The sequence below is a fragment of the Sinohyriopsis cumingii genome, chromosome 16 (genome assembly GCF_028554795.1).
Source record: "Sinohyriopsis cumingii isolate HCF-2022 chromosome 16, ASM2855479v2, whole genome shotgun sequence".
Taxonomy (NCBI): domain Eukaryota; kingdom Metazoa; phylum Mollusca; class Bivalvia; order Unionida; family Unionidae; genus Sinohyriopsis; species Sinohyriopsis cumingii.
This window is the reverse complement of record NC_142976.1, coordinates 54,450,858-54,473,354: the sequence shown is the minus strand read 5'-3', so window position 1 is coordinate 54,473,354 and position 22,497 is coordinate 54,450,858. Positions and strand designations below refer to the sequence as shown.

General features: G+C 36.2%; 2 protein-coding genes across 3 annotated transcripts in view; one reads left to right on the top strand and one right to left on the bottom strand.

Moving 5' to 3' along the window:
• Positions 1–1,227: 1,227 nt before the first annotated feature.
• LOC149780436 (PR domain zinc finger protein 12-like) overlaps positions 1,228–22,497 on the top strand; it is a 51,064-nt gene continuing 29,794 nt past the window's right edge. Inside the window, exons 1-3 of one of the 2 annotated variants that reach the window (XM_089936380.1) lie at positions 1,228–2,380; positions 15,112–15,152; positions 16,272–16,363. The gene's annotated coding sequence lies outside the window, so the exon portion shown is untranslated. The remainder of the gene's footprint in view (positions 2,381–15,111; positions 15,153–16,271; positions 16,364–22,497) is intronic. The other variant, XM_089936381.1, reaches the window with a different exon arrangement.
• On the bottom strand, positions 6,351–9,499 carry LOC149780437 (retinoid isomerohydrolase-like). Its single transcript, XM_089936379.1, has 2 exons — positions 9,228–9,499; positions 6,351–7,819 (listed from the first exon to the last, which is right to left on the bottom strand). The coding sequence occupies exons 1-2, from the start codon at positions 9,393–9,395 to the stop codon at positions 6,428–6,430; spliced, it is 1,560 nt and encodes a 519-aa protein (XP_089792505.1). The 5' UTR covers positions 9,396–9,499; the 3' UTR covers positions 6,351–6,427.

Here is a 22,497-nt window from a genome sequence, read left to right as displayed (position 1 = left end):
GAGTATAGATACAAGATGAAGCTAATAATAAGACACCATTTATTTCGAACAATTCTGGAAACAATGGGCACCCTATGTTAGACACGTCCATAACTTTACACGTTGTAAGTCCTGTATGACGTTTAAGAGCGGACTTTGATAATACTGGCTATCCCAAATTTAAGATAACTCAACAAGTGCGTCGTATACTTGCAGTATGTTCTATTTTCGGTCATTATCAGCTCAGGCAGAATTTGTATTGATCAACTTCTTGCGTTATTCCAGTAGGTTGATAAACTAAGTCACTTTAACTAGGTAAGTCACGGGTCCTGAAATTCACTTGAGGCGGATTGAATTATTTAGCTGTTTTAAGCAATCCGACAATGGCCAGCTTTGTTTTCTAATATTACAAAATCGAAATTTAGATTAAAGTCAACTTTGTGCAAACGTTGACTGCCGACAGCCCCTATTCTGTCTTATAATGTTTCTTGTATGTTAGGTCCTTTTGTGAAAACCAGAACTCTAAAGTCAATTCGTTGGGAAAATTCTATGTCGTAAAATGTTTAATTTATTTATCGTTATGAGTCTTTAGTTGACTTTTATGCACTGGAAAATATGTCATTGTTAAATATGTGACCTCAAATTTGCCCCTTTAACCATTAACTGGAATAAACATTTGACCTTTGGTTCAACATGCCTGGGTATCAGCGAGAAAAGTGAGAGAGAGAGAGATGTAGGTTGATAGATATCAATGTCATTGATCAGATAGAAGAGATAATACGTATCAACAATGGTAATCGGATTCCCAACATGGGCGAGAGAGACTGAGAGAGAGAGAGAGAGAGAGAGAGAGAGAGAAGGAGCGAATAGTCAATGTGTGTGTGTGAGAGAGAGAGAGACAGACAGAAAGAGAGATTGAGAGACATTAATTATTACGTATGTGGGTCAAAATATTACTAGAAAATCATTTTAAGCATTATTTCGAAAACTTATGGTAGAATTTGAAATTAAGAAAAGATCTGGATAAAGTTGTGAATTTGAAGATAATCAGTTTAAAATAATACCGTCATGATTGGCTGATGGTTACATTGTGAACCTAAAGGCGACTTGATGATAAGATTTTTATAGCATGATTTCTGATGAAATTGTGAGATTTTAAGATTTCTTGTACTCTAAGTTTGTGAGTTGTGCAAGTTTTGAAGAACATCAAAACTAAATTTCAAAGCACTAAAGCTTTATTTCAGAACAGCAAAATTATATTTTCAACAGAGGACAAATAATGTAATCCCGTTACATTGATTTTTATCTCAGTTTCAACTGTTTACCTTATTAGCATAAATAAATTTGTTTACTACAATTTTGTGCTACTTTAATAGTAAAAGCCAATATCTTCACTGAGCATGTTATTGTCATACCAAATGTCGGTCATTTTTTACTAAATTTAAGCTACTGCTAAAGTAAAAGTCAGTTTTTAACTCAGCTTTAATGCTCTGACGTTTATGTCAGTCACTTTGAGTACGCAGCAGGCAGTCATAACTCCTAGGTCACATAAACAACGTAAGTAATTTTAGGCACGTTTAGCTTTCCTTAGTAAAAAAATTGAAGTTCACGTTTTCTTTCTTTTATCTTTAACTCTCTCTCTCTCACACACACACACACACACACACACACACACGATATCTTGAAGGTCAATCACCTCCTGTTTCCAACAGTCAAATTCAAAACTTTTTAGTCAGTGTACATCCTTTCAGTCGTTGCTGGTGAATCTGACATGATATTTACACCTATTAGAAAACACTGGGAGTAAATAAAGGGGGATGAATGTCTTTTTCACTTGGGAGAGAAACAAATGTCATGTAAATAGTAACTTTTCCCTAGATTGACTCTAGACTCTTCGCTCATTTGTAATACATATCAAACTCCGTATTTAGGAGTAATTAAGTGTGTATAAAATACTCAAACTGACATTGACTCGCAAAAGCGACACAGATCTTTATCGTGGCACTTCGCTTTAGTTCTTCTGACAAGTCTGTCTTAAAGACAGATTCTTTCTTTATTGGAACTTGAGACTTGAAGCTTTTAAATTTCGCCGTCTAAGTGTATGTTGTCGTTCTTAATATTTTGGAGCTCACTTAGTCTGTGATTAAAATGCATTAATTAATCTTTAGGGACTACCGAACAATCATCTTGCTTGAACGATCTTCTTTCTTGAACGAACTTTGCTCAGACTGTCTTATGGAGGAAGAAGGTGACAGTACCAAAATATGTCCTCTTCAAAGTCGCTCAGGTGAACTTCTGCTAACACTTCCCCAGTAGTATGAGGTGACACAGAACGTCGGCGTTTATTGGCTTCTTGTTTCTCACGAGAAAGATACGATCATTTCATGATGATATGGTTTGGGTAAGATCTGATAGGTTAGCTCTCTCTCTCTCTCTCTCTCTCTCTCTCTCTCTCTCTATGTATGTATGTATGTATGTATGTATGTACCCACAGAAACAAAAAAAAAATTAACTTTTCTAATGTATGCGTAAAGCTTGTTAACCAATTTTAGAAAGTGAAATATTTGCCTGGTTAGATTTCAAAATGGCGGCATGTTATTTTCCCGTTTGGCTCCATCATCTTTCCATTCTATTTAACGCAGCATTCCCCATCTGCACTATAGTTACTTATTACATAACCGGTACACTTTGCCTGTAGTTTGTGCAGTTTAATATTTTTATATGATAGCGTGTGAACATAAAAACTAGCGAAAGCGAATTGGGAAAAAATGGTCTCGTCTGTTTCAATAGTGCCAATTTACTCCCATAGGGGTTTGGTATGTCATGTGTAACATATCATAACATGACAAATGGCAAACCCCAAGACAATAACAATAATAACAAGTAAAACTACGGGTGTTGCTCGGATGATATAGAGGGTGGATGTGGGGATGGAGGGGCGGTATATATGTGGCATGGAATCTACCCTATATACAAGCTTGGTTTAAATGTGAACTTAGAGAAGTAAATAAACTCACTTTTGTTCACAGAAGACTCTAGACATAAAGTGGTTTCCCCATTTGACAGAACTTTATCCAACCACAGCATATTTACGCGACAAATATGTGATGCAAATCCGACTAAAAAAGAGATTTGTTTACCTCTTCTGTACAATCTAATGTTCCAAATAAAATACTGCAAATATCCGGTCATAAATACTTTACAGTAAATATGCGCATTTCTGCATCCAGTAATCTTCTTTCCACGAAAATATCGCAACAATGTAATGTCTAGTTTGAAGTAGAACTTCATCGTAAACACTGGCGATGTGTTGTGTAGGCCAACTCAACCGGTACTGTGCGTCGTATCAAAGTGACATCACACGCACTGGACATTTTGTGTTGAAAAATGTTTTGTCATTTGTACAATGTTCTGTTTATTTGGATGGACGCTTATTCTTTGATTTATAGCTTGCAAAAACGTATAATATACTTTTACTACTTCAACTTTGTTTGGGGCATTTTTTACTCACAACAAATGAAATGTACAGCGCCTGTCAGAATGAACGAAATTATTCGTTCTTCTATCTAAATAATTTCTACTGAAATAAAACTATGTGATAAAAAGAATCTCAAATGGGTAATGATTTAAAATTAAATTGATGAAAGTTAAATAATGTCCAGTTTTTGCGAGCCAAGGCTGGACGTATTCAACTCGTTTCAATATTCAAAAATTAAATCGTTACCCATTTGATATCTTCTGTATACTATGCTACTCCACGTGTAATAATTTATTGTCTTCTTTGTTAGGCAGGTATAAACAAAATCCAGGTTTTAGCTTCAATAAATGAATCACTGAAGAAAATTAATTTTTGTGATGGTATAAAGTGATTGAATTATCTAGAAAGCTAATAAATAAAGAAATTGTACTTTCTATTGTCAGAGAGACAGTTGTGTAACTCATCAAAGAATACATATATTTCAGAATACTGCACAATTTTAATGAAAATCGGCATGCTCAATAAATGACATAAAAATTTGAAATAGATAAATGCAACATACAAACATTCAATCATACATATATACAAACTTGCATGCATACATACATACATACATACATACATACATACATACATCGCAATCTTACTTTATGAAAGAATATCCACTAACCGAACGGGTGACATAAACAGATTGAAACATTTAAATTAAGTGAACCTACTTTACAGTTACATACTGGGAAGGATATGATAAAAAAATTCATACACAAATAATACTATTAAATACGTTCATATCGTTCAACTAATTCAATGACTATATGCGCACCTTTGAACTGAAGAAATATAGGGAAGTAGCTTGCCAATACTAAAAGGTTATTATCTGAACTCCATGCATACCGATTATGTTCGATATCATTCTAACTCCATGCATACCGATCATATATGATATCATTCTAACTCGATATATAACGATTATTTATGATATCATTCTAACTCCATGCATACAGATTATTTATGATATCATTCGAACTCCATACATACCGATTATTTATGATATCATTCTAACTCGATACATAACGATTATTTATGATATCATTCTAACTCCATGCATACCGATTATTTATGATATCTTTCTAAATTGCGTAGTGCTCATACATCTTGAAAAAATTCCTTTAACCTGCAATAGACGAATGACGAATCATTAACGCGAACATTGCTAAGAAACAATGGAGTTGGTGACATATGCAGCCCAGTGTGACATTGACCAAACTCATATTACAAACAGTGTCCAATGATTGTGCATATCAATTGCTTTATACGCGTGAAGTAGCATGTAGGCACATGGCTACCATGTTCTAAATAATAGTTGACAGTTTCTTTGAAAGCATAGATATATATGTATGTTGAGTGGTTAGTGTTTCTTTAAAGACCAAATTCTTGTCCTGAGACTTATTGTTATCTGCCAGGTTAACAATTTGTTTTGTTTTCAGTAACGGGATAATTTTAACTTCTGTGAAATCGTCTTGAACAAATCAACCGTAAAACAGAAGCTACCCCTTTTCAATATTATGTTTTTTTGTTTCTTCCTCAGATATTCTTTTATGTATTTAATGAAAAGCACCACGTATAAAGCAAGTTTAAGAGAACAAGAAAAAAAGATCATTTTTGTGTATAACGATCTATAAGGGAAATAACTTGTCACTGGCATAATATGGATATGAGAAAGAGTGGTCATCAGTTGTTGACTACATTAGCATTCATCGGCTGCGTAAATATCGTTAAGTTTTAATCAAATGACTGGAATTCTAAAATTGTACAAGGATCTGCTTGATATAGGTAACTAGTTTGTCACGTTTGCTTACAAAACAGTCCCTCTGTACAAATTATGATCCAAACAAAATCCACTTTATCAGACTTACAGAGTATTTTGTCAAGATGATTTTTCGCGAAGAGAATCCCTATGATTTCACGATATCGATTTATCAAAACGTTTCAAACATGTCACATATATATTAATAAAAGGTACAAAGACGTTAGGGGATCTACCTTCAATCGAAATTCGCCCACACATTTTATCCGTTATCTCCTGAGGCTCCAAAAAGAACCCCTTGTTGTTATCCCTTCAAAAGAACAAATATATGTTTAGCTTCGTGCGATTAAAATGTTTGACAAAGTGTCAACAAAAACGATCAAATATTTTGCATGCTGTCAAGCTACATGACACGGAGCATTCAAATCAAAATGTGCATGGTACTTTTTTTTATACTAGTCAGATTACGTAGCGCCTACACTAAATGCATACTAATGTGAACGCCTTCACTCAGTACATACTAATGTGATCAGGCAACGTACCAACAAACTCTTCAATATATATATATATCTATATATATATATATATATATATATATATATATATATATATATATATATATATATATATATATATATATATATATATTTTTTTTTTGAGCACTTTTCAATCTCGATACTACTTTGTTGGCTTACTGGAAGTCATCAAAAACGGAATGACATTCAAGTAAAGGTGCTTTGTTCATGAAGTTATATTTTAAAACTTGTGATAATTTGTGACAATCTAGTTTAACAGACGGAAGATCCATGATATGTTTGCAGTAAAAGTATTCATTCTTAACTTATGGATGGATATCGCACCAAAGCTAGCACGTTCCAGAGTATAAAGATTAGACTATTCACAATAAGCAAGTAATTGTGAACCACTGAAAGAGCGTCAGGAAAAGAAACTTTCAGCGTTTATTTGCAAACAAAATGTAAATAATACACTTACATGTGAATGAACATTTAAAATTATCAAACAATTGGCCTATATATATATATATATATATATATATATATATATATATATATATATATATATATATATATATATATATACTTGTTATGAGAATCACATGCAAACTCTCTGCTCATGCTGAACTTGACCACATCACGTTCTCATCAAACATCCTCAAAAAATTTGCCATGAAGACCGAAAGGAATGATAGTGGGCAAAGAAGCTATATTAACGGTCTTCATATCTTTAGCACTTATCATGGTTAGATAACTTTGACTACGTTCACCGTCCAGGACTGGTACAAGTAAATACCCATCATCCTCTTCCTTGGCCCCGGGCGCTTGCACAAACCAAGCTTCAACAGGATAATGCCCCGGAACGTACCATTGTTTGTCTCTTTTCATGTTACACAAATCCTTCTTCACCAGCGCGATACGACTTAACTCCATGTCGTCCTTTTTGAGAACGACGCCATAAACAAAACAATAATTCTTATAGCGGTAGTTCTCATTTATTGTAGGCATATCAATTCTGGAGGCAAAGGGAATGTCAGGTGTAGAATCGAAAAGAGTAAACATTGCCGTTTTGTTCTTCAAATTGATATGGTACCGTTTAACAACAGCGTGTACATCAAAGCTGTTTCTGAGTTGAGGGTCGCGAAGGATGGACAACTGTAGGTTCTTTATAAAATCTGGGCTCGGGTAGGTCGAGATATCCACCACAATATCCTCATCTTCCTCAAAGGCATTAATATGATGCATGGTGAAAACGTTATCGGTCTTTATTGAATGAACTATTCCGTTTTTTAATTCCACAACGTAAATCGTCGTCTCTTCGTCTTCATACCAGTCTAGACAGTTGAAAGGCTCTGCGTAACGGGACATTTTAAGAACATTGACATAAAACGGACTAGCAAAGAAAATGGCGTAATTTTCGGTGATCGAAAAAGAATGCATATACGGAACTTTATCAACTGACCATTTTGCTATCAGTTCCCTCTCCATGGCGGACTTAATGCGTATTAATTCAATCTTGCTTTTGAACCCCGGAACGAGACTGACACTGGAGACGAAAGTGAAATGATTGGTCGTTCCCATCTCGGGAAGGGGATGCGCGCTTGATAGAAAACTCAGGAAAGCTAAGCTTGAGTCAGGAGTACCGTCTGGGACTTCTGCATTAATTGATTTAACTGTGGACAAACTTTTGGGGTCAAAATTATAGACTTTCCAATAGTCATTAAGTGCGACATATTGATACTGATGGTGATTGGCGTCGTAAAATCTGTATACGTTAACATTCATGTTGTCAATGCCTCTAATTAATGCTGTTATTTTCTCAATTTCATTGAAAGGTGGATCAACACCCTCAAATAATAGGTAGGGGACGATGGTATGAGATCTCATGGACGCCTTGTAGGAATCGGATTGTAAAAATTTGGTTGAAAAGGTGACACTCCCATTTCCCCAAAATCTCCAGCTACAAAGCTTTCCAAAAGCATCAAACGAATGATAAAATTTTCTTGCACCAATTTCAAAACGCCCCAGGCCATTTCGAATCTGAAAATGAAACCAGAAACGTGTTTTTAGGAAACTTGTACTCAGAGACTAAGCTGTTGATCTATCGAAGGGCATATCTCAATGACCACATAACCCCGGTCAGAAGCAGGGCATATTCCAATGACCACATAACTCGGGTCAGAAGCAGGGCATATCCCAATGAACACATAACCCCCGTCAGAAACATGACATAAAAGCCTAAATGTTACAGGAAGTAAAGGAAATCTAGGAAGAACCATTGAAATTTAGCTTACATAAAATGACATTTAACACCCACCCCTCAACGAAAAAAAAAGAAGGAAAATAAAAAGAATCAATCTTAATTCCTGGAGCAATAGAGCTATCTACGGATATAACCCAACGACAGTAGTGATAGAGTGTGACTGGTAAGAATATGATGATTCCAAATATGTATTGAATTGAGTCAGACTTTCTTGAAATAATGTAATGAATCATATGGATAAAGGTGGTTTACATCTTAAGTTCCACAACTCTATCTAGCGCCACAGATGTATAAGAAAAACGGGAGGTATGGGATCATGACAATTGAAACATATGAGGGAGGTATGGGGTCATGACAATTGACACATATGAGGGACGTATGGGGTCATGACAATTGATACATATGAGGGAGGTATGGGGTCATGACAATTGACACATATAAAGTATATTACTTAGCTATTTTGAATATTAAGGAAATAAAACTTCAATTTTAAAACCGGTATCCTACTTCATGAGGAAAAATACGGTGTTTTGGATCAAATAATATTCACACACACACACACACACATAAATATAACCCAGGGACTTCACCCAAGGGCAGAAGTGGTTTGAGTACGATGGTAAATGTGTGATTATTAATACGAAATTAATTGGGCAATGCATTACTGAAATGTAAGTGATAATAAATTGTGTCAATATAATTCTACACTCGCGGGCAGAGAACAGAGGCAGTGGTAATGCTGAGTAATATTTTCAACTACTGAAGTGCGTATAGTAATAGGTTGCAATAAAGGTCGCCGATAAAACCTAAACGATCCCCAAAATAAATTCTTAGCACCATGGCCACAATAAGAGGCTTAACCCAGTGGCAGTCGTACTGCTAAAGGTTTGGCATATTATGATACTATATTCCAAGTAAATTTAATAAGGGGCTACATATATATGAGTAATAACCCCTACCCCAACCCCACACAAAACTAGCAATATAAACAATAGGTTGAACTAAAATGTGTTATAAATATAAAGAGTTAAGTTTGATGGATGATATTAGCCAAGGCTGTCAGCATACACCCCCTCCACCCCAAAAAAAAAAAGACCTAACGCTAGATCCTGCCATAAGCATATGAATGATTATTGTAATGAGAGAGAGAGAGAGAGAGAGAGAGAGGGAGAGAGAGAGACTCACGAGAATGCCTTTGAGCCATGAAGGTAGGGGGTTTTCAAACTGTATCGGTACATCTACCATCTCCTCTAGGTTTGAGGTAAAAAATAGGTCGAATCCAGGACTATCTGTTACTGTCAATAACCAACTTGGTGTAGTGCAGACAGTTATTGCAAACAAGTACAGTTTCATCTTTGTTTGAGACAACTGTATACTGATATTTCACCGCAACCAACTATCCATCCATTCAAGTGTTCAATACGAACATTGTGCTGAGGCGCAGTGCGTAATTAGTTGATAATACCTGCTTTTCGGCATTGACCCAGATAATAATCTATTTCATGTTTAAACAAACCTGCTTATAGAATCATTAACCTCAGTTCATTTGATAAACTCGTTCCTTAAGAAATATTAATAATTCATACACTAAGAACCGTAGTGAAGAGAAGGCGCTGCTCGCATAGCTTGCATTGTACATTTGCCAGTAGACAAATAACTTGCATTGCACAACTGCCAGTAGCTTTGTAAATTGCCAGAAGCCAAATAACTTGCATTGTAAATAAGTAGTAGCCAAATATCTTGCATTGTAAACTGCTAGTAGCCAAATAACTTCCATTGTACAATTTCCAGCAAAGAGCAGTAGGTACCAAAATCGTGGTTAATAGGATATTTTCTGTTGAACAAAGTTGTCTTAATGTGTTTTAAAAAGTATCGTAATCCATAATGGATCAGATTTATTCAAAATAATAATGCTGTTTAATTCGGTCAAAGTCAAAGTTGATAATATTATTATTTTGTTTTATTTTTAAGAAAGTCGTTGTCATTTTTTCGTAGCTACTTATGCCATATTGATTAGTTAATGAGAGTCAGTTGCATAAATTTAACGAACCTCATGCACTCTGTCAAATCTGGTCCATTTTTAATGATCGTTTTAAAAGACGTCCTTTAAAGAGTTTTTCTTTCTTTAGCTACAGTGCTACTGGATGGTGAATCAGTACCATAAGTAAAACATAGATCAATCTAATTTGAATAAAATGGGAAGGCCTTTAATTTAATCCAGGATGCTTTTCGACAAATTCTGTTTAGCGGTTTTAAGAGGGAGCCGTCTAAATGCTTTATAGAATGCTAGAGCGCCCTCTTTGTTAGATTGTTTATCTTGGCATAGGGGTATTTTGCGGCTAGTTATATTTCATGAGGTAAAAAAGTACTTGGACTGTTGTTCTTAACGTCGTTAAAATATAAGCTGTAACAGAAGAATGATATACAGGGCTTGTAAGACGTATACACAAAGGCGTGCTCGACAAAATTGAATTATCTTTGGAACTTTCATAAAAGATAAAAATATGGTATAATATGAGTTTTGTATACCGTTATCTCACGAATTAAATCAAATGTGTATAGAAGAATATACTTCAATGGACACTATCAACCATCAACCACTTCCACTTCCTGTTCATGGTGGTTAGGGCTAGAGGAAACAGGAAACGTATAAAGATGCCATGATAAAACGTTTATACGATCGAGTTTCATTTGGCCTGGTACCTAATATAACTAAGCGAGCTGATCAAATAGCAGCCTATCGCGGAATCACGTTCTCTGTTGGAATCAGTGTCGTGTTTACAAATCTTGATGATGATAATGAAACCACGGCGGACTTTGTATCAAACTTTGTATCAAACCAATCCAATCATTTGATAGCAGCACTGATCTCAAATGCATGTTGGAAATGCTTAGATACACGGTCGGTGCATTCCAACGCGAAGGCTTTTGCAGGAATTTGATGGCTTTCCAAGAGGCGTAGTAAGCATTCCGAAATGTAATCCACTGCGAGAATGATCGTATTTAGAGCTTCCTGAAAAAGTCATATGCAGGCACGTTGTTTCAGTTCTGAAAACAAGGAAAACAAATGTTTCACCTTTGTATGCAACCGAAAGCAACGCATATTGCCTTGGCCAATACAAACAATATCAAAACCGGTTATATTTGAAGGGAACTCATTTTCACGTGCCAGTTAACAATGTTTTAAAGTTCGAGCATCTAAGCAACATTCAATAAATGTCTTCTGTTTTAGTGCTCAAGGAAACGTCCAACTGCTGGATTTTTCATCCTTTGGTGGTGCTGTTGTCTCAGCTGACTAACTTTCATTCTTTTCTGTTACTTATTATAATAGCATAGACTCGTAACAATATTCATAATGATAAAAAAGATGTCTGAACCAAGAATTGTTCACGATTATCAATCAATATATCGAGCACCAACATTAAACATATTATTGCAATTAGTGTCTGGCCATTCTAGCGAGAGTATTCTTGAACAACATGGTCTAGATTGTGTTGGCAAGGTTAAATCGGTTTTGCCATGTGAAGCGTATAACCTGTTGTCATTTCAAAATTTAAGAATAAGATGCATGTGACTTTTGTTATCTATGCTGACTCTGAGTTGCTGTTAGTTTCGACATAAGAAAACATGGGAAAACTTTAATGAGATCATATTTCTGAGACAAGAAGAATTTCACAGAGAATTAGACGGCTCTGCTGCTTTTGATGCGGAGTGTGAGCATGCCGTCCACGTTTGGAATAAATTTAATATAAAAAATTACCGAATGCCATAATCTGTATCTGAAGAAAGACGTGCCGCTTCTTTCCGATGGCTTTGAAAATATTAGAGATCTCTGCCGGCCATATGACAAATTGAATTCTGTTTTCTATTTTTGTTGTTCTAAAATTGCCCGGAAAGCTGATTTTAATATGACTGGAATTAAGTTGGAGATGCTGACTGATGAAGATATGCATCATTTTAGTCAGAGAGCCATTCGAGGTAGAATTTCAACCATTGTAATAAGGCATTATGTTGTTAACAGCAAATATCAGGCAAACTAAAATCCAACAAAAGGAACAAAATATATTAAGCATTTATACTGTATAATGTGTATGACCGGGCTGTGTCGCAGAAATTGTCAGAGACTTCAAGTGGTTACATCCAGAAAATTTCACAACAGAGATGTCGGCAAGAGACAACCTTCTTGAATACCTTTTTATAGATCAAAATGGAGTATCCTGTTGAAATTCGAGACCCTTACGATGATTACATTCTAGCGCCAGAAGGTATGTTCGTTGAAGACATTTTTTGCTGAGCGAAACTAGGCGTGAGTCATTCTAACTTTCCTACGCTGATTCCATGTCTTCTGTACAAATATCGCTACGTAATCCAAAATACCAATCTGAAGCAATATCGTGACCTTGCGATTGAAGCTGATTACGTTCGGTAGTAAAGACGGAGATCAAAATTACAGCGGCGTTACTGTGGAAGGAGCCGATGACTGTAGTTTGTGGACTGAGCTTCACGTGTTTCTGGAGCCATAAATTGTGACTTTTATTAACGGAGCCGTAGATTAAAAGTGTTTTAGGAGCCGCTAATTGTAGAAGGAGCCGCTAATTGTTGTAGGAGCCGCTGATTGTAGTTCATATAAAAATATAGGGAAAGAGTGTAATCACGGTCATTTTAGGAACCGCTAATCGTTGTCGGAGCAGCTAATTGTTGCCTATATAATAATATAGGGAAAAATTCTGATCACCGCCGGATACCTGCGGCTTTCCATAGATTAGAGTGTATAAAGTCATGCAATGCGAACAGAAGCCTGGCTAAGTAATTATGGTGACTTTAACACGACCAAGCAGCTGCAGCAAACAATATTAAAAACAAACAGATTTATTCCAAAGAAGTAGAACTTACCTGCAAGCGGTTAAGCAAGCTAAATTTCCTTCTCGGAGTTTATCTTTGGAAAACAAATCAGCCGTAACGAAAACCACTGTCGATGTAGAGTGGAGAACGTGTGTCTGAAGATGGAATCACCTTTTCAACCAAATCGTTGTGGTGTGTTGTGTCATCTCAGCAGGTATTGAAAATTTTAGTTTGCTGGAAGCAAATTAAGAAAACTGTGGTATATTTTACTCAGCAGATGCATCGGTTATCTTCTTCCGAGACTTTCGTTGAAATATATTACAGTAACAATAGTCACGAAAAAGCAATACAGCAAACAATAACTCTTCCAATCGCTGTAGAAACAATCTTCTGGAATATTTGGAATATCATTCTTCTTTGAAGACGGCTGTTTTTTTATTTATAGATTTCAAAACCATCGAACTGTGGCAGTTCCATACCATCAGCACATAATGTTTTATAACAGCCATAATAGCTCGAGTCATACACTTGGATAATAAAGCTAATTACAAAGTAATTTTGGTAAAAATCATTTATCACACTCAATTAAAGAATGTGGTTAAAGATTAAACAACATTCCTCGTCGAAATATTCACCGAAGATGTTCAGGAACACCTGTGCATAAATGACCCGTTATTTACAAATACAAAATAACATGATCAGCAAATCCCGAAATAAATACCTATTTCATTATAATCTCAGCTAATTTGATATTCTGGGTTGAAACACGAACATATCACCGCTTTTAAAAGACATTTCACAACAACTATATTTTCCACAAGTAGTTCCCTTTCCTTCACAAAGGAGTGAACATGATTTGTGTGTGTTTATTCTGACGTCATCGAGTATAAGTTGTAGGAACTGAAGCTGCTCCGTTGCTGAGAGTCACTTATTTCAAAGTGGATTATGCCATACCTGCTTACGATGATGTCGGATTTACCTAGCACGTTCATTGAGATTGTATAGCTTGTCGTTATCTTCCTGACACTAAATCACATTTTGACAGCATCAATATTGGCACGAAAGGAGATCTTGGACAAATTAGTATACTCTCCAAATGAGAAAACACCGCGTGAAACTATATTTTCGAAAAAGATTCTGTAGTAAACTGTAAACAAGTATATCGTGTATAAAAAAGAGTATCTCGACAACGCGGTATTGGAGAGGTGTTAAAATCTGCTCTTCGTATGATAGCAACAATCTTAAACCAGATGGTCACTTAATGATTACATGCTTTAAAAGATCGAGTTTTGACGCAAGGAAAATAATTTCTCACAAACGCACTAATCGGATATTGGTCACGACACACGACGTGTTAATGGGGGTGATGGTGATGGATAGTAGATACCAAAGTATTGGTCACTACCCTTGGCATATTGATAGTATAATGTTACGGATGGATAGTACATGACTAAGTATTGTTTAATACACACAACGTGTTTCATAGCATGTGTGGGGTACTGGTCGCTTCACACGGCATGTTGATGGCTTATTGTGGGATATTGGTCACCAAACACAGCATGTGACGTATATTGTGCTCTTTTGGACACTAGTGGATGTTAGAGTGTGGGGTGATGTATAACAGGTGTTAATCATTACATAGGATGTAATGGTTACACAGGGTGTGTTGGATAGTACATGTAAGTTATTGATCACTGCACACGGCGTGTCGATGGTATAGTATGGGGTATTGGTCACGTAAACGTGAAGTGTTGGATAGTATATGTGAGGTATGCAAACACTCCTATCCATTTTCATCGGATGGTATGAATGGGGTGCTGAATTATATGATGTAATTTGGATAGTATGTTTGAAAATATAAACATTTTTGGACTCCATAACATCATCCTCATGTTAAATATATGGACAATTTTTTGATATAGGATGCCCCGTGTTACCATATAGAAGAAACAAATTTAAACGTGTGGGCTGATGTTAAATTTCCTTAGACCCCCATAGTCTCTCCTTACTACTGGCATCGGTTACATAATTACTCATCTTTGTTCACATTATGTATTGTCCAGAAATTGCGTCGCAATCTATTGCAGAAATGGGTCATGAAATGACTTTATTTCTAATTGAAAAGATTAAATTAATCTGTAAAACTTACCAAAACGAATTAGTTTTGATTTATAGCACCCAGGTATCTTCACATGAAAATTAATGATTTAATTTTTACAATTTTCAGATTAAGAAACGAATGAAGGACGTACGAGGGTACTTGACAAGGTTTGATTATTTTCTTATATGTTTTTGTTTCTGTGTTCTGTATACTTTGCTATAACTTGTTTGTTTCCGTGAACCTATCTATAAATGTAATGGTGATAGATAAAATAAGAATCTATACAACGATGTTTATTAGCTGCACGTGCTGTACGACGGACACCTGCAGATGTATGCGTGTGACGTAACATAAGTTATCAGATAAAACAGAATTATATCAAATGATCTGCGCTGTAAATGCAGCACGCTGGCTGTTTGTAGATGTATTCATGTGATGTAACATAAGTAAATATTAAGTGACGCAACAATATTGGAGAAGGAGAAAAACTTTGCTAATGAACAAAGAGCAGACTGCCAATTCCTGGTGATCCTAGGATCGTCTCTAATATATATCAAGCTTGACTTTGAGAAAGTCGACGAACATGATTCTCTGTCACATCCCACGAGTCTGGGGTGGTTTAAAGAAGGTTTTGAATGCATGGAAGATTACTGCAATTAGTGACTGGGAAATGACTGCTGTTAAGGTAGCAGCTGATGAGGATTGTTTATTAATTCCAATAGTTTACCCATGATGCAACGTTCTTCCCGGTGAGCAAAACGTATGTAGTAGTGACTTCAAACAAAGCTGTGAATGAGCATTGTGACCTGGACAATTTTAATGTCAGCTACATCAAGACGTATTTTCGGATACACTGTGTATATATCGCTCAATATGTGGTAATCACAATTTGTATTTGTTTAAATAATTATAAAAATATTAATATTTTTTATTCAAACGATCTTTGTTTGAAATAATTACTGTTTTCTATTTCAAATACAGTTCAAGTAATGATATGACCCAATATATGTGAAAGGTAGTTAGTAATACATTCACAGAATTCTGATTTTGCAGTTGATTGGAATTTAAATCAGTAAATGCAATTATAATAATCTTATAAATCCAATGCATGGTGTAATGTACTTAGTTTTACATATAATCCGTAAAACGTATGCGAGTGCGAGAGAGAGAGAGAGAGAGAGAGAGAGAGAATTATATCGTATGCGTCAATAGAACGTATCAGCTTTTGTTTAAAAAACAACCACTAATAAGTAAGCCACCAAGTTTGATTATTTCGTTATGTTAAGGAACAAATGAGTACCGAAGTGGATAACTTAAGCTATAACTTTCGCCATGAAGTGTCGATGATACAGGGTCGTAAAGATCTACGTACCCAAGGGTAAGTAACACCCGACTTCTCCTAGGTTTTCTTCAAACAAAATTTTTCTTTTATAAAATTAGAAAGTGTTGTTCAGCCCGGGCCCGGATGATAAATCCCTTGTTGCCCCCTCCCTTGTCGGCCCTGGGTGTTACGCATGCGACCAAGTTAAATGTTATCATCCAATGAAAGCATTGGTTGAAACTAAAGCTCATCATAGATAATGTATAAATAATGTATAAATAATGTATAAATAATGTATAGATAATGTATAAATAATGTATAAATAATGTATAAATAATGTATAGCTAATGTATAAATAATGTATAAATAATGTATAAATAATTTTAATGCTAAAGAATAATATACAGATGATTTAATTTCAATGTTCGCCACGATTCACAAAAAACAACATTGATAATCAAATTCAAACATGCATTTGATATTTTAATAAAGGACACCCATATTACATATTCGACAGAACTGATAATTAATTTGTCTTTTCGTCTAATGTGTCATTTCCAGACAAATCTAATTCAGACCCTTCTTTTTTAAGCACAAGAATTTGTAAATAAAAAATAAACCTGATAATTTACACATCTAAGTTTACCAGGGAAACATCGAACGTATATAAATATGTGTATGGAGAGTTCAATAATAATAAATGATTTTTAATGATAATTTTAATGATAATAATATAGATTCAATCTGAGAAACACACAAGCTCGCGCACTCGAGTTGAGGAATCAAAAACCGGGTATAGATCACCTTAAGGTCTCACTGGATAGTTTCGTATTTTGACACCCCCCTAATTTTTAAGGTAGAAGGCATGAACCTAATTATCACAAGCCTAGCATTTATAAATTCAAACATAAGCTAAATCTATAATGTGGTTCAGATTTACTTTGAGTTAGGCTTGGAAATAGGTTGGCTTGTTGGTGACTGCCTGTCACAGTTAGATTTGCATTGGAGATCAAATGCGCAACTTGGGCTGCAAATGAGCTGTCGACTTGGCTTACGTATTTATGTGTGTCTGCTACAGAGGTAAATATCTAAAAATCTAGATGGTTGAGGGGTGATGAAAAGTATGCTAATTTGTTATAGTACTAGTGAACTTTATTCATGCATAAGGCACATACTGATTCTTTTAGCTGCCTTGTCACAGAAAAATATTCAAAATAGCTATTTTTTGTCAAAAATGAATGTAAAATTTAGGGGTTGGTGGCAGTGTTGGTTCAGTATAAAAACCACCAGTTGCATCAGGAATTAATCTGATTACTGCAGTCAAAATCTCACATGTATGCTTTCTACAAAAATCATTAGTTTGTTTTTATTCGTGTCTTCAGTGTAAAATTATTCTCATTTTTCTGTAATTGGTCATCGTCGGATGAAAATTCACCAGATAAACTGTCCAGTGAGACCTAAATAGGGTTTTTAAATTCGCGCATGCAGTTTCTGATGTCAATGCACCGAAGAGCTCGCCAAGGGAGCCTATTTTCAGGGGCGATAACAACAGTTATCGAAAAGTTTATAGACAGTGTACCATGTTTCTATTATGACTGACATATATTCCTCAGCTGTTTTAAATTGTTGAAAAATCATTTGAAGCTCAGAACGATTTGTGCAATCTGGATCTCATTTTTCTTTACGGATGATCAAAAACAGTTTCGGGTTGAAGACGTTTAATGGTTACTTGCTGAATATTAAAATATTGACCAGGAACCATTGAAGAGAGTCACCTGCGAAGAAACAAAAGTATTTAGGTTTTGATCGGAGAAAAGCAAGCAGAAACTACAAATCGATCACCGTAGTCAGATTGTCAAGATAATTTTTACGCAATCATTTCTTGATGCAAAAGGCTTGGTAGTCGAAATACCTGTGATTGATATGCTGAATATTTGTATGCTTCTTAAATGTTGCTAAAAGTTGTGGATAACTACCGAACCACCCGTCTTCGTGCAGATATCAATCACAGCGCATCAAAGTATAAATCCGCCGTCATTGCAGACTTTCTGAAGGAGTAAACCATCCAAACAATGCTGTATCCTCCATACAGCACTGATTTTGCTGTAAATAATATTTGTCTTTGTCCCTTGATCAAAGATTAGCTGAGGGGCAGACGATTTGAAAGCCACAATGTAATTGGAAGTGCAGTTTTCCAGATCAAGAAAAATGTGCCAAAAGTGAATTACATTTTATTATTGGACAATCAGACAGAAATAGTGTGTCTCGGTACATGTGGAAAAAATGAAGGGGAACTTTTAAGTACCCTTCGCATAATATGACATGTCAATGTTTGCTTGTTTATTGATGAGTGTGAGTAAAAATTAGCATCACGTACAAAATATCTGCTCTATGACAATAGGTCCATCTGTAGCATCCACGCATTTTACCTAAATGACGATGTAACACTATCTATAATAACGTTCTGCATTGCGACCCCCCCCCCCCACCTCCTCCACCCAAAAATCCCAAAACAAACCACGATGATAGGACTAGAGCACAAAGCTGGGGAAAGAAAACATTTTTTAATGTCTTCTCATCATATGATGAAGAAATGTTCTGAGTGAAGCAATCGGAAAAAAGACAGAACAAAGAGTAATTAACGAATTGGACGTTATCTTATTCACGCCAAATGCTAACAGGGTTAGGGAAAAACGATCACCAAAGATATAAGTTGTCTTCCTTCGATCAATTTAAACAAAAACGAGTTCATGATTTTATTGAGAGAGAGATACACGCATATGTATCCTATTGTAAATGCATGCATCATACTGGAAATGCATAAAACCTATTGGAAATGCAAAGTCGATATGCAAGCAGTATTTGCACGTAAACATTCTGTAAATAAAATGTACTTATTGTTGATGTCGTTGATAAAGAGGATGGGAATGCTATCAACGAATTCGGTCAATTTCTACTGGTGTATTATATTTCATGTACGCACATAATTTAATGATAAGAAGTTCGTTAAAATGTTTAAATTCAAGATATCATTTCCACCATGTAACTACTTTCTTAATAAACAACATGATTATCTCAGTAGTTATCTCTTCGCAGATCCTAAGAGTAATGAGTGGGGGAGAAATTCGGACTATGGGACTTCCATATTAATAACGTGCCGAGGCCCTATAGGGACAAGGTTTATAGGGACAATGGGAATTACAGACAGGGTCCACGCAATATAGGGACAAAATGCATGTTAACATGGGTGACGTTACGTTACTGGACACTGGGGAAACAATGGCAACAATGTTGCAAGTGGCTGACCTCAATCGGGCGGAAAAGTGTTGCAAGTGGCTGACCTGAATATGCGTTACTCTATAGACAATAGAGAACTCGACATAGAGACATATACATAGAGAGACGTGGTTAGAGACATGGTTAGAGACATAGACATACATATATTTATGGACATGAATCTATCACTCAAAAAATCGACTAAAACCTATGTAGGCAAGAGAGACGAGGCATCTTTTCGAGGCAATGGAATAGCCAGGGAAAAGGCCTTTGGCTTTTTTGTAAGCACCATTCAGTTAACAAAGAGGGCATTGCACTGATCTTTTTCTTTTCGTCAAACTACGTCTGACATCTGGGCTGTATATTTAGACTCTTTTCTGACAGCCTTGTCTCTCCACATAGATCCTTTGTTTCCAAAGGACCGTCTCGAAGATCTTGGTGATAGCCCGTGATGATCTGACATACATTGGATAGTCTGGGTTGAACATCATCGACGATATGAGGGTAGACGATTCTACGTTAGTCCACATCTTGTGTCGAGAATAGGTGAACATAATGAAGTGAACCGTGGTTATTTATAGTGGCAGACCGGATCGAAACGAATTGAGTTCTTTCACCAATCTTAACACACATTACACAATTCAGTCACAGGGCAGAGTTTGTCTTCCAATCTGAAGAGATGTACCTGTGACGTCACATTCCCTATATATGTGCGCTAGCGTCTGTGCGCAGTGAATCAATGCGACAGTATGACAGAAACTAAGAAAACAATGAATTAGGATCACTTGCCGTGGAGTGATGGCATAGCAGCGGCTACTAAAACAACTGCAATCCTACTTCCAGATGAGGTCGATTTTACTTGGGATTTAGCGGATTTTCTCTCTTCACAAGAATTTGTTCCGGTACCAGTAGCTTCTCCGCTTTCTCCGTACCAGTAACTTTTCCACTTTCTCCTTCCATACCGTACGTCAAGGATTTTAAACAGAGGCAGATAAAGGGAAGAATTGGAACAATATTTTCAACAGCAGAAAGAAATAGAACAAACATTTCATCCAACAGCAACAGCGAGAAGAAGATGAAGCAAGAAGAAAACGACCGGAAAAAGAAGAAGAAGAAGAATCAGAGAAGAAACGTGGTCTAGGAATGAAGGAGGACAGTCAAAATCAAACGGTGACAGTACTATTAGACATTTTGGCAGAGTTAAGCAGTCTCAAAGAAATGTATCAGACTTCTTTCATACGACCCAATATAAAAAGACCTTCCCGGGCCAAACACTCCAGACTCGTTAACACTCCCACTACTCCGGAGATACCAACTCTAGTGATTCTACCAAATCATTGACAGCAACAGGTCCAGAAGTAGGCCTTGTCCGCGGTAAGGCAGTTAAAGCTCATTAATTCCCATTCCTCCGTTTCTTTTTTAAGACCAAAATAGAAACACCCAACGGCCCTTTTCAGGGCCACCCACCTATCTGTTTACCAAAATCAAATAAAGCTTAAATAATTTTTCCCATGATGGACGTGTGTGAGGTCGTGAGTTTAGGTCCTTTTTTTATCAAAATCAAAACCGAGAGACCTGAGCTTTTCTATCTGGTATATTCTATTTAAAAATTTGCAATCCAATTTAACAACACATCACTTTTAAAAGTTCATATACTTCTTCTTTGTAATTTCACTCTCATCTTTTTTCAATTTTTTCACTGTAACAGGTAATTTTCTCTTCTTCCTCACGTTCTTCTCGTTTTCTTTACTTCTCTTTCTGGACTTGTCTGACCTCTGCCTTTTTAGAAGGTACCTCTTTTTCCTGTTCAGAAGCCCTCTTTTCCTCCTGCTCCTGTTCTTATCATTCCTGGTGCCACACTGAAAGTAAATTCAAAGAGAAATATATGAAGCAGGAAGGCATCACTTAACATCACATTGAGAACAACGATGTTCGACGATCGTTGACGTCCTTCACGAAGGCTTGACTGCAATTGGCAAGCGAGAAAGATGATTCCTTTTAAAAAGAGACAATTCAAGTTCGGTGATTCTCAAGTGGAGTGCCCATCGCACTATTATACTTAATGCACATTAACTGGTCGTGTTTAAAATTCCTATAGATAAATAGCAAGTACAAGTGTTAGCCAAACAAGTAGGAATACCTTGGCTGACTGATGCGTACGACGATGCCACTGAAACCCCTCACGCATATTTACTCGTGGATTTAAAACCCACTACTACCGATTATTTGCGATTTTGTACCCATCTGTTTCAACACTGGTCCCAAAAAGTAGGGCCTGTCATCTTAAAAATCTATAAAAACCTCGGACACTTTTGGTCTGTATCACACATAGTCAACATGATGTCCCTTCAGTCTCATCTTCCCGTAAAATTTATTAGTGCCTTGTACGACATCAGTCGCGAAAAAAATCCACAAATACGTGCTCGTGTCTTAGAAGACAGTTTCAGAGAAGTATTACAATGGCTAACGATGTCAACACGTCAATTACTTTAAGGCATGATTCACATCATTCATGAAACCAAATGCTTTATTGCGAGAAGGAAGTAACCTTGACGCACCTGGCAGTTACCCGTATAGACACGCAAACCTAAAAAAATGAAATCATTTTAAAACCTGGAGGTAGAGGTTCTCTAGGCGGTGTTATCATTCGCTCCCTTTAAAATGGGATCCCAATGCCCCAAATGTCATCCCTAAGAAAAAGCCACTCTCCGACTCAAACGTACCCGGAAGAAAAAGAGCTGTAGTGTCAAGACCAGATGACAACCACAGAAAAAGAAAAGTCTCAAGAAAAGGAAAAGCCCAAAGAAAATACCACAGAAAGCAGCTTCTACGCGTAAGAGAGGCACTTCAGCCAGGATGCAAACTTAAATCCCCAAACCACGACCTGCAGCGATGGTGACCACGTCTCCAGTATC

What these genes read in the sequence shown, in the direction of transcription:
- LOC149780437 (XM_089936379.1), bottom strand. Translation starts at nt 9,395, where the DNA reads ATGAAACTGTACTTGTTTGCAATAACTGTCTGCACTACACCAAGTTGG. An exon ending in CATGGCTCAAAGGCATTCTC is followed by an intron (nt 7,820 to 9,227) that starts GTGAGTCTCTCT and finishes TTTCATTTTCAG; the next exon opens with ATTCGAAATGGCCTGGGGCG.